The following is a 15,349-nucleotide window of genomic DNA, read 5'->3' on the forward strand; positions in this document are numbered from 1 at the left end:
CTGAAATATTATTTGTCATCATTTGATCATTGTTGAACACTCAAGTGTAATTCTGCAAAACCATCTACAGGCAGCTGCTGCACCCCTTCTGTTGCCATAGTGGCGCTCTTTCTGCTACCCAACTTCATATGGTTGCAACTCCTCTACACGCCTCTCTTTCTGGTCCCTCTCCTGTTAATGGAGTCTTTGTCGACATGAAGGTCAACATCAAGGAACGTATTCACCATATATAATCCAAGCACATTTAGTCAGATGATACGGCACGCACGCATGATCGTTGGGCCAAAACCAGATTAAGAAGAACGATCGGGGAAGCTCTCCGGTTGCCATGAGGATAAAATACTTGAAGCAGTTAAAAGACCCCCTCTCTTCCCTTTCTTTTATCATGTTTTATTAAGGTTTATCAGGAAAACATTAGCTGGTAAAACTGAAGTAGCAGTGGAGCTTCCTGTTTCGATCCAGCACGCCAAAATAAAAGCACACAGCACGTCTCATTGATTAGTTCAGCAGGTACTTGCAACATTACAAGAAGATGACTAAATATTCACATTTTTAAGTGTTTTCTGTTAATAGTCAGGCAGAAAGAAAGTTGAACTAATGAACTGCTGAACTAATGAATAAAATGGTGCTTTTATTTTGATGTGAAGTTATGCACAGAGTCAATTGAGCTATCGAGACTTTGCTCAAGCACACCACTTTTCTCAAGCACATTAAATTACCAAATAGCTTCAATATGTCAATTGTATATAGTACAGTTCATATAAAAAGTAATGAGAACAAGGACCAAACATGGCTACTTCCGAACGCACTCAAACACACTGGTCCAGAAAGCCCTACACGCTGCTTTTTAAAATTTTAAGAGGGACATGAGGCGTGGAAAGGCTTCTTCAGGACCGCACTAGTGACCAAACCAAAACCTGGCATGAGAGAGGCATGAGAGAGGCATGAGAGGCTGGTAAAAAGAAAACACTTAAAATGTAAAATAGCTCGCCCCAAAACCTTCCCGTCTCCCCCTCTCCCTTTTTGGAGCGATGGGAGTAAGTCGGACCTCCTTGATAATAAGTTGGCAGCTGTAGAAAATGGCTTCTTTCTGTTGGGGTGTGCTCCCAATCACATTATAATGTGAGAGGCGAGCCGCGTGACTGCCTGCCTGTTTGGAGGCTGGAGCAGGAGACTCAGGAGCGAGTGGAGGAAAGAGAGAGAAGTGAGGGATGAGGAGGAAGAAGTTAAGATGTTGAGGGGAAGACGAGCAGCATAACGTGAAGAGAGGTGTGACAAAATATTGAGACAGTTTACCAGGCATTTAATATTGCAGACTGGAATGCTAGTTTAGGTAAAAGGTTTTCAAAAAGTAGCGTTTCAAAATAGAAGATGTTAAATCTAACTCCTGTTGTAAAGTCTATGCCAATTCAATAACGGCAATGAAATTAGTATGTCTTTGTCATCTGCTTCTCTGCTCTGGGAGGCTGTTTTTATGCTCTCAGTTTCAAAGCACGTCCTTTTTCAAACCACTTTCGAAAACGTTTGTTGCAAAGTAATAAACAGCCTTGAACTACAAAGTCTACAGGTAACATTATAAACTCCTTTTCAATGAAACTGAAAGTTTATCAGGCAAGTACAAGTCAGTATTTGCTCACGCAGTATAATTTCGCTCCAGAGATTGAAAAACAGCTCTGATTTTCTTTTTTTTTTTTGCCTGTGGCCGCAGTGGCTCTAATAGCTCAACTGTAATGACATTTAAACAGACCACAGACAGACACCAAGCACTTGTTCAGCCGCAGTCAATAAAGGCCAAACCCGATGCGCTGATAAAAGAACAAACAGCTACCAGGTGATTCAAGGAAGAGGGTTTACGAGAAATTATTGTTACAAAATCTATCCGCATAATCAATTAAAGAGCACACCATAAGTAGTCATAAGAAAACTATCAAGCAAGAACCAATCGCATCACACACAGACTCTCCCTTTGGCTCCTGGACATTGGCGTTGGTGAAGAACGACAAGTGAGGTGGCTGATGGTTCTGCTGCTGTCTTAGGAACAGAAAGGTTGTAAGCAGAACCTTAACATGCTTAGTTAGGCCTCACGGAAAAAATTGGAGGTAAAGATCTGGTTGAGTTGAGGGCGTTTCCCTTCTCTCTGGTGCTATGTTTTGTAGAGTCCTAATCACTCGTAGTTTGTGTTGAAGTGGTTGGTTTGCGGTATGTATTGGTCAGTGTGGGTGGGTTATACTTCAGTTTGAAACAACCCCTCTTAACTTCTTAACCCCTGCCTTAACCGAGTACATTTTCTCCAGTTCGGCTTTGTCCAAATCTAAAAGCTTCAGCTAAACAGATATTTTTCTTTAATTTTCTCCACAGTTTTGACAGTGTTTTTTTTATCTTCTTTGTCATTGCGTTTTGTTGTAACTTTTTTGGTTGGTCTTTTGTTGTTTTCTGTTGATGTTTTCATCTTCGTGTTCATCTCGTTGTTGTTGCTATTTTGACGCTTTTTCCAAGAAGCTTTTATTTGGGTAATGCTAAAGTGGAGACAATCTGCTTGGTTAAAGCGGGGGTTAAGAGGTTAAAGGACTCTTCTTGACCTGTTCAAATCCACTGCATTAATAGGAGCTATGAATGACTCCGCTATCACGCATACATCAGAACCAATGACTGGGGGTCGTGCCATGAAACAGACCAAGCTCCACCTCCTCGATAAGGAAGACCAAAGAAACCTGCAAGGAGAAGTTTCACCTGAACTGGAAATAGAATGTGCCACATCGAGACACATTTCCAGTAGTTAAACTATGAAGCGACAACCCACAGACACCAAAATAAACAGTGAATTAGCCCAGAGATGGACAACAGAAGGCAGGATTCGACATTAGCATAATTTCACTTAAGTTTATAAGCCGCCTCCGCTCCTCTCTGAGTTTATCTGTTATAGACTGATAGATGCAGTCGGCCCAGGTTTAGTAATGACCTGGCATCGCGCCCAACTGCACTCAAACAGGCGCTGACTACCAAAGCAACCAGGCCGACATGACAGAAATGACAATCACCAGCTCCACTCTGAAGGGCACACGGCACAGAGGACACACACACACGCAGACTCGTGCGCGCTCACAGTGATGCATTCAAGTCTAAACAGGAAGGAGTGTGTAAAGGCTAAAGCAAGGGCGACGTAAGCTGTGTATAGATGTGTTTAAGAGTGAGGAGACCATATAGGCAGAGCAAATATGCCGAGAAAGTGTGGAGCATGTTATCAAGCCCGTGACAAAGAGTTTAGTTCATTTCTGGATGGCAAAAGGCACAGGTCCACTTGTGCAAGGAACAAGGAAAATTAGGACTGTTGGCAAAGAAGAATGCATTTTTTATGCTTTTGAATGTCTAAAAGTACCACGAATGGTGCTTATAATGTGAAAGAATGGAGAGGGGAAAGAGTGCACTTATATGAATAACCTAAAAAAGAGATGAGAGATCAAGGTGACAAGTTGGTGATAAAGGTGGCATCATGAAGTGCAACATTTGATCAATTCAAATGCCAAGTGAAGGTGTCGCAAGGGTGCAAAATAAAACACATCTATAAAATAGTTGCAGTACAATCTTAAGCTAATATGAAGTTATGTTGTGACTTTGCTATGCTTTTTTCTATATGGCCAGGGTGGGATTTGTTTTCACTAAAATGTGCATGAAAAAGTGTGTTTGTGTTTCCTTATGCTAATTAGCCATGTGCTTTTGGCGTCACTTTCATTTAAACCCCAAACCAAATGTGTTTAAACTGGTGTATAAATTACCACGACATCCCCTGCAGTTCAAGTCCGTGTGTGCGTTTGTTGTGTACACATTTTTGACTGTTGTGTTGCTTTTAAGTGTCTGGGGCATTGTTCCTTTTGTGTGCATTGCCTGAATCCTGAGCCCACCCCATGCTGCCTCCGCGCTGCGCAAACATCCGCGAGACAGGCCTCACCGGCGGCACTGAATAAACTGGCAGCACTGGGAGCACCGCATTTACACCACAGACAACCAGACACCCCTCAGTGCATCCCTCACACCGCTGCCTCCTGGAGGACTTCACTCCCCTGTAACGCTATTGTCTGGGGCTGTGGGTGATCCCTCAAGTCCTATCCAGCAAAAGTGGCCCATGCACTCCAGAATTCTGCACCATCTCACGCTCTCTCTCTCTCTCTCTCTCTCTCTCTCTCTCCACTCCCCCGCTTTCTCCACCCTGGCGCTCTCTCTCACACTTGCCAGCGCTGTTTATGGCTATGGCACAATTAACCACACCAATTAGGCCCCTCTACAGCTGATAGGGAAACAGAGGGCTCCCCCTAGAGGTCAAAGCAGCTCATTGGAAAAGACAAATTGAACCAGAATGACTGAAATTAATCCACAGTTTGACAACACGCCAGCCTAAGACAATAGATTTGCTCCATAATGGTGAACGAGGTAATTAAAATGGAGGCCAATTAGGTATTGTGAGATTTTAAGGCCCTTTATTAGTCTGCCGCGAACTTGCCTTGTAAATTAATAAAAACAAAGTCCAAATAAAAAGCTCAGTCGTGCACATGTTTCTCCGGAAATATTTTTGATTGAGACTGGGAACTGTATTGCTGTATGGTTTGTTGTATTTGCAATCCACAAACAGCTATAAAACATATAAAAACATATAAGTATTTAAATCTCTATATACAGGCAACATCTTAGATCTTTACTTTAGCTCAAAAATAACCTTAAATAAGTCAAAAAAAGACAAAACAGAGGCGACTTCAGACTGCAATTCTGTAACGCTGACACAGAATCTGAAATGTGCGATGCCTAGCTCCTTATTAGACAAACTCTAGGTTATACTTCACAACAGTGTCATGTGATGCAGGTTACTATGGTTGCACCACCCACCGTTTACATCTTGATGCCAAAGTCGCTTACTATCGTAGGCGCCTTAGTTGTAATCTCAGTTGTAATTTCTTATTTTTATCTATGATCCAAATCCATACTATTTGCAATAAAGTCTCACCATGTAGGGCATATTTCGCAGTGAACTAGTGAAATCTGAGCCAACCCAAGTCCAAGCCCACAGCCCCACACCTGTCCGTCAGTCTATCCACGTCTGGTCCTTTGTGTGCTGTTGCTGTGTGTGTGTATACAGACAGACACACACACGCACACACACACACCGACAGACAGACAGACAGACAGAAGTAATAGCACTGGGCCTGGGTACAGTACGAGCCTCCCCTCCCCCAGCCCGAGTCCTGCCACGGCTGAACTCAACAGATTAAACTATGCAATATCACCCTTTACCAATTCAGTCGCCCCTCCCCACCGCGCCACAACGCCGCTCCACCCGCAATTCAATTTCTTCTCTCCTCTCTCGCTTTGCCCTCACTCTCTCTGAAATAATTTGTCTTTTTTTTTTTTCTCTCCTTTCCAATCTGTGCAGCAGTTGCATGTGCAGCACAATTTCCGGCTCTAGCCCCTCGGTATATAGCGCTGCAGGTTGCATTTGAAAAAAGCAAAGGGGAAAATGCTTTATGTTTTAATGCTTTCAAGTTTACCTAGATCGGTTTTGTATTATTTTTGTTCAGTGCTTACAATATATTCCTACCAAATGATGCTTTACTCTATAAACTACTTGCAAAATAGCAAATCCAAGAGCCTGCAATGAATGGTTATCATGTAGACCAACATGTTTGGAACAGTATGTGATTGTTGCATTACGTAGTATGGCTAATCCAATCACAAAACTGCAATCAGATGAGTTTTTCCCCTCCAAATCTTTTTGTATGCATGTCCTATCCTACTAGATCCATGTTTGCATTTGGAAGGGCATCTGTTCTACAAATTGCATGTACAAATCCTATACAACTGCACTGGCCTATATTTCACTGTAACAGAAGGTAATGAACAACCTACTGCCTCGTCCAATTCATCAAGGTCAGCATCTTTTAACCAAATGGAAGCAATAAAACGACCAAACTAATCCCAAAGATTGGACTACACTGTGCCTTGATTAATGCACGTCCCAATACTGTCTGGTGCATAGCATTACTCATAGGCCGAGTAAACAGTGCCACCAGTGTTGAGTCAAATAAGGCATAAACAACATAGTGTCTGTGAAAATAGGAACTATAAAATCCATACAGCGTTTGTAGCAAGTCTGTATGACTGCAGAACACGTACTACAGCTTTCAACTTCAACTTGAAGAAAGAAGAAGAAGAAGAAGAAAAGCAATCTGGCTTAAATGGACAAAAATCAAATTCAAGAAATACCAGATATCAGGGTTTGAAACAACATTGCCCTACACTGGCAACACTGATCCTACACTGATGCTTGAAACGGAGTGGGGAGAAGCAGAACTTATTGAACCGCACCTATTGTACTAAAAAAAGATGGCACGCTGAGTCTGGGCATGTGTATCATTTGGTTGCACTTTAGAGCATATGGTAAGTATGGTGATAACTGGCATAACATGAAAAACAAAATGCACCTTGCAGCCTTGTTTTCAAATTATTATCAAGAAAATATTAGCCAGGCACGCTTTCATACTGGGTCCTGCTTAAAAAGTTAATAATATTAGCTTGAAATATAAATCAACAGGTGCGTTTCCGGAGTCATTCCCAAGCAACGACATCATCACACTTTTAGTTTCCACCCTATATCGATGCTATTACTAAACAGTAAGAGTGCTGCCCAACAATCACACTCCCCGACCAACTTCATTTAGACGAGAATTGGATTTGCCAAGCGGTAACATCTTTAAGACATTATCTCTTGTAAAACATTAAAGGCCAGCCCACACACTGCAAAATCCGCTGCTCTTCTCTCTCCTCAGTGACAGACAGATGGACAGGAGCTGGAGTGGAGCCTGACACCGGAGCAGCTGGGACCTGTCAGTTTGTCCATTCACTGTCACCGCTCCGTGTACAGCAGAGTCTGAACTGTAGTCCACTGCACTGACTGGATTAAAACATGGGAGATCTGACAGAGACAAGTCGTTACAGCTGAAAGATTAATCGCTGTTTGAATCCGCTACTGCAGCAATTATTTTTTGGGGGTTATTTTCCGCAGAATGCAGACTTTCCTTGCCCTTGGAGTCTTACAATACTTTTGCCTTTCATTCAAGTCCTCCCTCAAATGTCAATGCTACCTTAGAATAAATGCTAATATGTGAATGCTCCAGAGACGATTCATCATCATTCCGCCATATTTATCCAATCAAACCGATGAATTAGGCCTATCCCCTATTTTAGTGAGTTAATAAGTATGTATGGATTCGAGGCGGTATAGATACCAATTACCAAATGGGTTTTTCTTTTTTATGGCCTGCTATTAATGACATGAGATGGCAGCTAACTCTCTCTACCAGCTCTTCTATCTGCGACATGCGGCAGAGAAATTGGGATCTCTGGACTGGATCAATAACAATTTAAATGCGGATAGAAAAGAAATCGCTATTGTTGGAAATCCCTATGATGCAGTGGTTAATTTACTTTAGTTGGTAGAGCTCCCTCAGTTTGACAAAGCTGAGGATTTCTTTAGCAAGACATTTCTAAAATCTATGGTTATTACTATGGGTTTATCAATGTATGTTTAACATTACTATAACAGTATTTATGTTCAACTAACCACATTCAGTGACATCCATTTGAGATATGTCCGATACACAGCACTTGGGATTGCCGGATGTCAGCTAACACAACTGACCCATGACAAGAAGGAGGTATGTCCCCATCGTGTTGCCGTACAGGTGGTACCTTTGGGCACAGTCTGTTTTTGAAGCTGCTTAGTTTATACTTTGGTCACTTGAGAACATCCTGCAGGAAATACTTCTGCACTTAAAGATATTTCGCTAAGCAACTTTTTCTTTTCTGGGAGCAATATTTGACCAGCAGTATATCAACAACTGTTACTCAAATAATATAATCAAGTACTTTGCATACCACTGCAACTATGCCACCTTCAAGCAACAGTAGATTACATATTCCCAGCATAAGTCGAAGCGATCAAAACAACCTGATCCCAGAGCACATGTAACATTCATGTAGACCTATAAAACTCTCTGGGTGTGGCTATCCTGGACATTTCACGGGGTAATATGGAGAAACCCCCAGTCCCTCTCCCTTTTTACGTGTTTTCTGTATTTCACGCCATCACATTTGTACATGCCTATATTTGTGCGCAGTGTTTGCCCGTGCCCATCCCTCATCTGTGTGGGTGTACTGTAGTACATGGGCCCATAGCTGCAGCAGTGTGAGCATCCAGGGCACTACATCAGGCCAAAGCCAATCTGCTCCAACTGAACAGCTCCTTCAGGTGAGATTTATCGCCGCTGCACTTGGCCTCTTATTATGGCGATGGATTCTCGGTATCTGTGGGGGGGGGGGGGGGGGGGGGGGTTTGGTGTGTGCACGAGAGGACCTGTGCACGTGAAGGAGTGTGCACGAGAAAGAGTGCACACGAGAAAGAGTGTTTTCTTTAGACCCCCCCCTCTCCAGTCTGCATCCTTATTAAAGCGCTGCAGAGGAAAGGAGCAGACATTGGCATTCCTCTTGACTCCACCTTTCAATTCGACTTGAAAGATCATGGCAAGATACTACGAACTTAGACTCTGCTAGGTCCAAAAATGTGCATTACAGGGGACAAAGACTGCTATATTGTCTTGTACATTTTACCTGCAACACATTGGTACTTTTGAAATTTAGTATTTAAAGGGGCTAGATGCAAGTTAGTCATTTTATGCTCACTACTGCCACCTCAGGTCTTATGCGTAACTGCAGCTTCTATATTAAGCTCGTGGCACCTTTTTGAGTGACAGTGCAGGATTTTAGAGGCAGTTGTGGTGAACAGGTCTGAGCTCATTCTACAGATTAGGACATGGCTGGAACATGTAGGGGGAAGAAAATACTTATTTTTAACATTTTTAAACTCTGTACAGTCCCTTTAAATTACATAAATAAATATATGAATATCATGACTTTCAATCAAATAAATGAACAAACACAACAATATTGATGCAGACTGCAGATCTAAAATGCCAAAACACAATTGCTAGCACAAACAGGCTGCATCTTGACCTTGGACCTTGCATCTTGGTCACACTTGAACGACAGTCAACACTATCTGATTCTAACCTTCGATATATCCTGTCTTACCAATCACAGATGTAAATAATAAATGTGGTGGGTTCTCTCTCACGATTGCTCTGTAAATGTTCATGGCTCATCTCAAACTTTTGTGTTAACCATTCAGGGGCTGAACCTAAAGCTAATTCTCCAGAGACTTACCACCACGGCACTCGTAGGATACAATAACTACAGCTGGCCATGCTGTTAACTTTACATGTTACACACAGAAAGTGACGGGACTTCCAGCATTAACACACTTGTTTTTGCTGGTAGGAAACAACACTAACACCATATTGAGCTACATTTACAACCACAATCAAAATCTTTAACAAATTTGAAGCAAAAACGAACGAAATGTAATGTTTTGAATCACAAAAGGTCTGTACGTACTCGCTCTGACTGACGTGGATAAGGTAGCACTGGAGAAATAGGTCATACAGCTAAAAATACTTATCTGTGCCTCTCTCTGATGCTCTTTCTCCCTCCATCCTCTACTGCTAAAACTACAAAAGTCCAGATACTGATGATGAAAGGAAAATCTAAAACCCTTAAAAACATGAGACCTCGGGGGGAAGGGGGGGGGGCTTATTCTTATACGAGTTATAAGAGGAATGGTCGCAGCTACACTAGTGCTGCTGCAACAAATGAGGAAGTGGAGATGGGAGATGCAGAAATTGTCTTGGTGCAGGCCCAGATTCAGGCAGCGCTGTTTGCACACACAGGCGGTTATTACGTGAACTCATTTAGCTCAGTGCAGTCAGGCAGGGCAGGAATAATAATATAGGCCCTGCACGGCACACTGCTGCTAATGCCACGCCACGCTATTGTCTGAAATGGATCGCCCCTCAAACCAAATAATGTTGATCAAATATTGTGCATGAGTAGAATGTACTGAATACTGTACGTTTTTTTCTCTGATTCTTGGTGTTTTGGCTTCAGACTGTTGTTGGGCCGTTAGGAAACATCTCCTGCACGAATCGAGTAAGACTTATTTAAAATAATTATACTTATTTGCTACAAGGATGGGTTCGCAATGGTCAAAGCGATCCAAAGCCTTTCATTGTCATAACTGTGCTCATGACAATCAGTGCAATTATATTCATAGGTCACTTTTTCCGCCCTTCGCCATTTCCCTATCTCTTCAGTTTCATGTTTTTGTGAGAAACGATTCTAAAGATGTTCCTTCAACTCCTATAATTAACTGGGGACTAAGCAGGTTGAAAATTTACAAATTGCATCTGGAAAAACCTTGATGCATTTCGCTATTTTACATTAGCACACCTTGGAGCAGATACATCAAAAACCCACACTGGTCAAGGGCTTTTAACTTATTTAGAAAGGCCGATTAAATCAATTTAAAACATTTCCTGTAGCCTTCTGTTGGTTTGTTTGTTTTTCTTCTGCTTGTTTTGTTATATTGTGCCAATGTTCATTTGTTTATATCTGATTTTATTCACCTGCTGTAGCACTTTGAGATTTCCTGGAATTGTTAAGTGCAATATAAATAAATTGTATTAAATATATTATCAAATTCACATAAGAAACTAAATATGTTATTTCTTGCACCACCTGCCATTGCAATACAGAAGCCTAAATGCATTCAGTCTCAACATGTTTTAAATCTAGAGTAAATCCCTCTAAAGGAACTCTTAGGAATGGGACATTCCAACAGATTTACGGGGATCGGACCAAGTGCACCGTGAATCTCTGTGAGTGCTTCCTGCTGAATATTAAACCAGTGACCTGCCTTGATTCTAAATGTAAAGAAGAAATGGCTAGTGTTAGTGGAATGGGGGTTGGGAGCTTGTGCCACACACTACTAATGGTTTTGGTTCTAAAAAACCCAGAAAACAGAGAAGGGATGCAAAGTGATGGATGGAGGAACTGATGGAGGGAGAGAAAGAGGGTGAAGGCGGGACAGGAGAGGAGAGGAATACAAGGCAGATGCAGAGATTAAACAAGAGTCTAATCCACCACCAGACGCTGCTGCTGCTGCTGCTGTGGAAATGCTGAAAATCACAGAGGCTACAGAGAGCGTCAGTGGCCTCATGAAAGCTTGTGTAATTATTTTTTGTTTGTTTGTCTTAAATTAAACTGGATGCAGGGAGCCAAAGAGAGAGAAAAAAAACTTCACACAAAAGAAATAGTGATACAGCACAACTAGAGAAACAAAGCATAAACAAGGTTTATAAAGTAAGACTAAAATTAATTTTGTGTCTAGTTTAAGTTGCTTGTATCTAATTATTCAATCATGTTAAGGTAGCCTATGAGACCTCAGACCTAGGACTTCGGCAGTGTGTTCAGCTCACAGCCAGTGCCTTGTTAGAGCCAACAGTGAGGCCATTCTTTCTTGTTATTCCCTCGTTTTACTGAGTCGGCATCTCATTTGTATAAGGCACTAATGGCAGTCATGTTTGTGCGCTAATTATTGAAGCCCAGCATGGTTATACACAATTACAAGTACATAGTAACAATGGCCCTCAGAGTAAGACACTGGCTGTTACTGGCTGTAAAATAACCACGGATATGTTTCAGCCACTTACGAAAAGTCAAACATTATTGAAAATAAATGTTCACTTGTTTTTTTGTTTTTGTTATCCAGGCATACAGTGCTATAATAGACATATTGGGTGATGTTCCTGGTATAATTTGAAACTCTTCACCACAGTAAGGTCAAAAAACAAATTGCATGTATTGCAGATCGTCGTTAAAATTCAGATCGTCAAAATGCAAATCCTCCATTTAAAAAAAAAAGAAGCAAAATGAGTGAACAAGACCTTCAGAAAGTACCGTCTAACTAATTAGCCACATTTTTGGGAGACATCGCCCTGCCTCTCTAATAGTGCGTCTGTGGTACAATGTATTCAATGCAAATCAGTCAATTTACACTCCCCTGGTGCAGCTGATGGCCCTGGGGAGCGGGAGAGGGGACTACATTTTCAGTTCAAGCATTCCACACATGGCCAGTGGATTCAAGTACCAAATTCAGATCCTTTAAGCTTACTGTGAGTGAGAAATGCATTTAGGAAATCTATGTAACTTTCATGAAAAGTGAAGCGGTATTGACTTGTGTTGTTATTGTCCATTGTTGCATTGTTGAACATGATGATGTGATAATCTCAGATTAGGAGAATGGGGCAAATACAACGCTATGGGGGTCGTTTACCAAGCGCTTGTTCATGTGCAAAGTGAATAGCACATTCTGAAGTGGATCAGCTGCAGACTCAGTTATGCATTTTGTGCTCACACAGCATTGTCTTATTTACCCCTATGGGAGAACAAACTGTCTTCAGATAAAAGATAATCTGCAAATGTTGAACCTTATTGTTTTTTATTATAGATAAGGTCCCCAAACCTTCCATATTTATCTTATGGATAGAAGCTCTTTCAATTGGCCAACATCATTCAAGCGCATGTTTTCGACTATTGTAACCAGTTTGGGACACCTTCATGAGGAAATAATTTGACGCAAGTTCATTTTTGCTGATGGAGAAGTTGCTAAACTTTGTGCCAGTTTTTGTTTTATGTGGATAGCTCAATAATTACAGTGATATTTGCCATAAACCAGGATAGTTACCACCATATAATTCATAGTTGTCCACAGTTTTAAACCATATGCTCTTCATAATGTTGTGAATGAATGCAACCTATTGCCATACTGCAAAAATAACAATGTTCTTATGTTCATTCTACTTGCAACATTAAGTTGTCTGAATACTATTCTGGTCCAATGACCCATATGAACCACACCATATGCTCTGTGTTTCAGTCTCAGTTGAGAATATCAATCTTATAAGAATTTATTACCAATACCTCTCCAAAAATGAAAGGAAGTCACAACAAATGGCCTACTACCATTAGATCTTCAAACCCTCAATAATGTCACGAGAATAAGTCATGTTAAGAAGTGAGTTGTGGCTTGAATGCCCCAAATACCATCACAGCCAACGAGAGCAGAGCGCAGTTGCCAAATCAGCATCGCAATTCATTCCACTCCTTTCCGTCAAGAGCACTTCATGAATTGCACGAAATGTCGCCTTCCTCTGCTTCTCAGAAAAGACTGACAATCAGACACACAGACGGACAGACAGAGAGACACAGAGAGAGAGAGAGAGAGAGAGAGAGAGAGAGAGAGAGAGAGAGAGAGAGAGAGAGAGAGAGAGAGAGAGAGAGAGAGAGAGCAGGTTGGCACTCGCAGACACGCGCAACCAACCAGCCATCCCACTCCAGGTACAACCACAACAGAGCATCCTCCTCCCGTCATCTTCCTCCCAGCAATTCAACTGTCCGACTTTCTTTGTTGAAGAAAAAACAACAAGCTGCGTCCACACGTTATTTATGTTCAAACTAAATCCATTGTTTGTGCTTTTGGCCAGTATACTCTTTCTGTGCCGCTGAGTGACAGACTCACATCAGCACCTTTTTGGCCAGGAGCCCAGACAGGCAGCACGCGTCTGCAATGCATTCCACTACCTTTCTATTTACCACAAAGATCTCCCCAAAACGCACAAAGACGAGCTATGAAACGAGAAACTTCATTGGAAATACCCCACTTCACATCCTTTGAAAAGGAAAGAGACGTTTTGCTATATATAGCCTTCCGCTTCAGGTTTTGATAACACTAGACAGCCATAACATTTCATTATACGGCTATAATAAGCACAAGGGATGGATCAAGTTAGAGTTGAGGCAGACAGGTAACAATACTGAACAACACATGCTTTGATATGGCTTGTCCAAACGCGTGCCAGATCTATTGTAACGCCGTATCTAAGCCCCCCTCCGCCGGCCAGCGCTGCCTTCTCTACAGCTTGGCTTTGGCCGTGATCTTGGCTACCTACATTCGCTAGGGACATACCGGGTCACCCAAAGCTACCTCCGGCATTCCTCCATATCTCCACAGCCTTCACACGCCGCCGCTGCTGACTCCAAACCGGTAAAAAAAAAAAATCGTGCGCTAAAACATGCACGCGTTCACCCCCTGGCTTAAAATCAGCGCAACTTTTCTCCTCACAGAACATACGACCGCGTAATCTACATGTCTGCTGTATGCATTGTATGTACAGGTATAGACATGCACGGATTTATTAAGGAATCTGTTCTCGCAATGGTAACAGTGACAAGCGTAAACGAAGAACAAAATGCAGTGGCTGTAAAATGGAAAATACTTACGATTTGAGTGGGTTCTGTACCGCTGTGGCCATTTTGATATAGTATGATAGAATGCAACACTGCAGAGCCCGGTATTGTACATGTAATGTAGCTGCTATTTCCAATTTCATTCATTCTCTGGGGCTGCGGCGGAGGCGATTGGCCAATCGGAGGCGGGAGCGCTCCGTGACAGCTTTGGGGAAGTGTAGTTTTTACGCATGTCAACACGAGACGCACCGGCTGCGGGACGCACTACAAATACCAGGGCGAATAGCGGTGAGCGTGCAGCAACAGTCCCGCCTCGGACTCGTGCAAGAGGGCAAAGCCAGAGAGAGTCCTCCTTCTCTATCCAAATGTATAAAAGGAGAAGCGTCTACGGTCTACAGTGATGCCAAGGTTGGGTTGTGATGTCTGGGAGAGTCAGTCTGGGCACAATGCCTTCAATGTCCGAGCCAAAATCCGTGGGCCATTTTTTGAAATGTTGATAAAGAAGTGGACCACCCCGCAAGACAAAATAACAACTAGCAAAATAAGAAAGCCACAGAAATTTGATTATTAGACCTATATGTTCAAAATCCTACAAACAAAATTAAATTCTAGTTGAATTATATATTTATTTATTTTCCACAGAACAAAGCTCTGTGTGTTTATCTGTTCTGATCTGTCTAACTGATCATTTGACTATAACAATCCAATGGTCAATGTTAATATATATTCAACAGTCATGACACATGTTAGACTACAAAAAACATGATATTGTTCTGACATTGAGAAGACAGTGGAGTCTCGATCTGGGTCAATGCAAGTAATAATAATGTTATTTATAATGTTATGTTTACATGTTTAAAAAATCCATGACCTAAACTGAAATAAACATGATTGCGGGATTTCTCGTCATATCTCGTCATGACTTCATAGAAACTGTTTTAAAGTTTCTCAAGTATCTTTGGCTCCGTCCTTGAACTCCTTGGTGTCCATTTGAAGCAGAGGGCAGACTGACCTTACATTAGTTATAGCATGTTCCCCTGTGATCTATGTTATGTGGATCCGTACAGAGCACTGTTAATTATTCATTGATCGAATGATGGGCTGG

At 41.9% G+C, this 15,349-nt stretch overlaps 1 protein-coding gene across 1 annotated transcript in view; it reads right to left on the bottom strand.

Moving 5' to 3' along the window:
• dpf1 (double PHD fingers 1) overlaps window positions 1–14,511 on the bottom strand; it is a 47,087-nt gene extending 32,576 nt beyond the window's left edge. Inside the window, 2 exon segments of the mRNA XM_079576351.1 lie at window positions 14,278–14,344; window positions 14,347–14,511. Coding sequence (XP_079432477.1) covers window positions 14,278–14,344; window positions 14,347–14,359 — 80 coding nt within the window. The 5' untranslated portion in view covers window positions 14,360–14,511.
• Between the last annotated feature and the right edge of the window lie 838 nt (window positions 14,512–15,349).

The sequence above is a fragment of the Gobius niger genome (genome assembly GCF_951799975.1).
Source record: "Gobius niger genome assembly, chromosome: 1".
Lineage (NCBI taxonomy): Eukaryota > Metazoa > Chordata > Actinopteri > Gobiiformes > Gobiidae > Gobius > Gobius niger.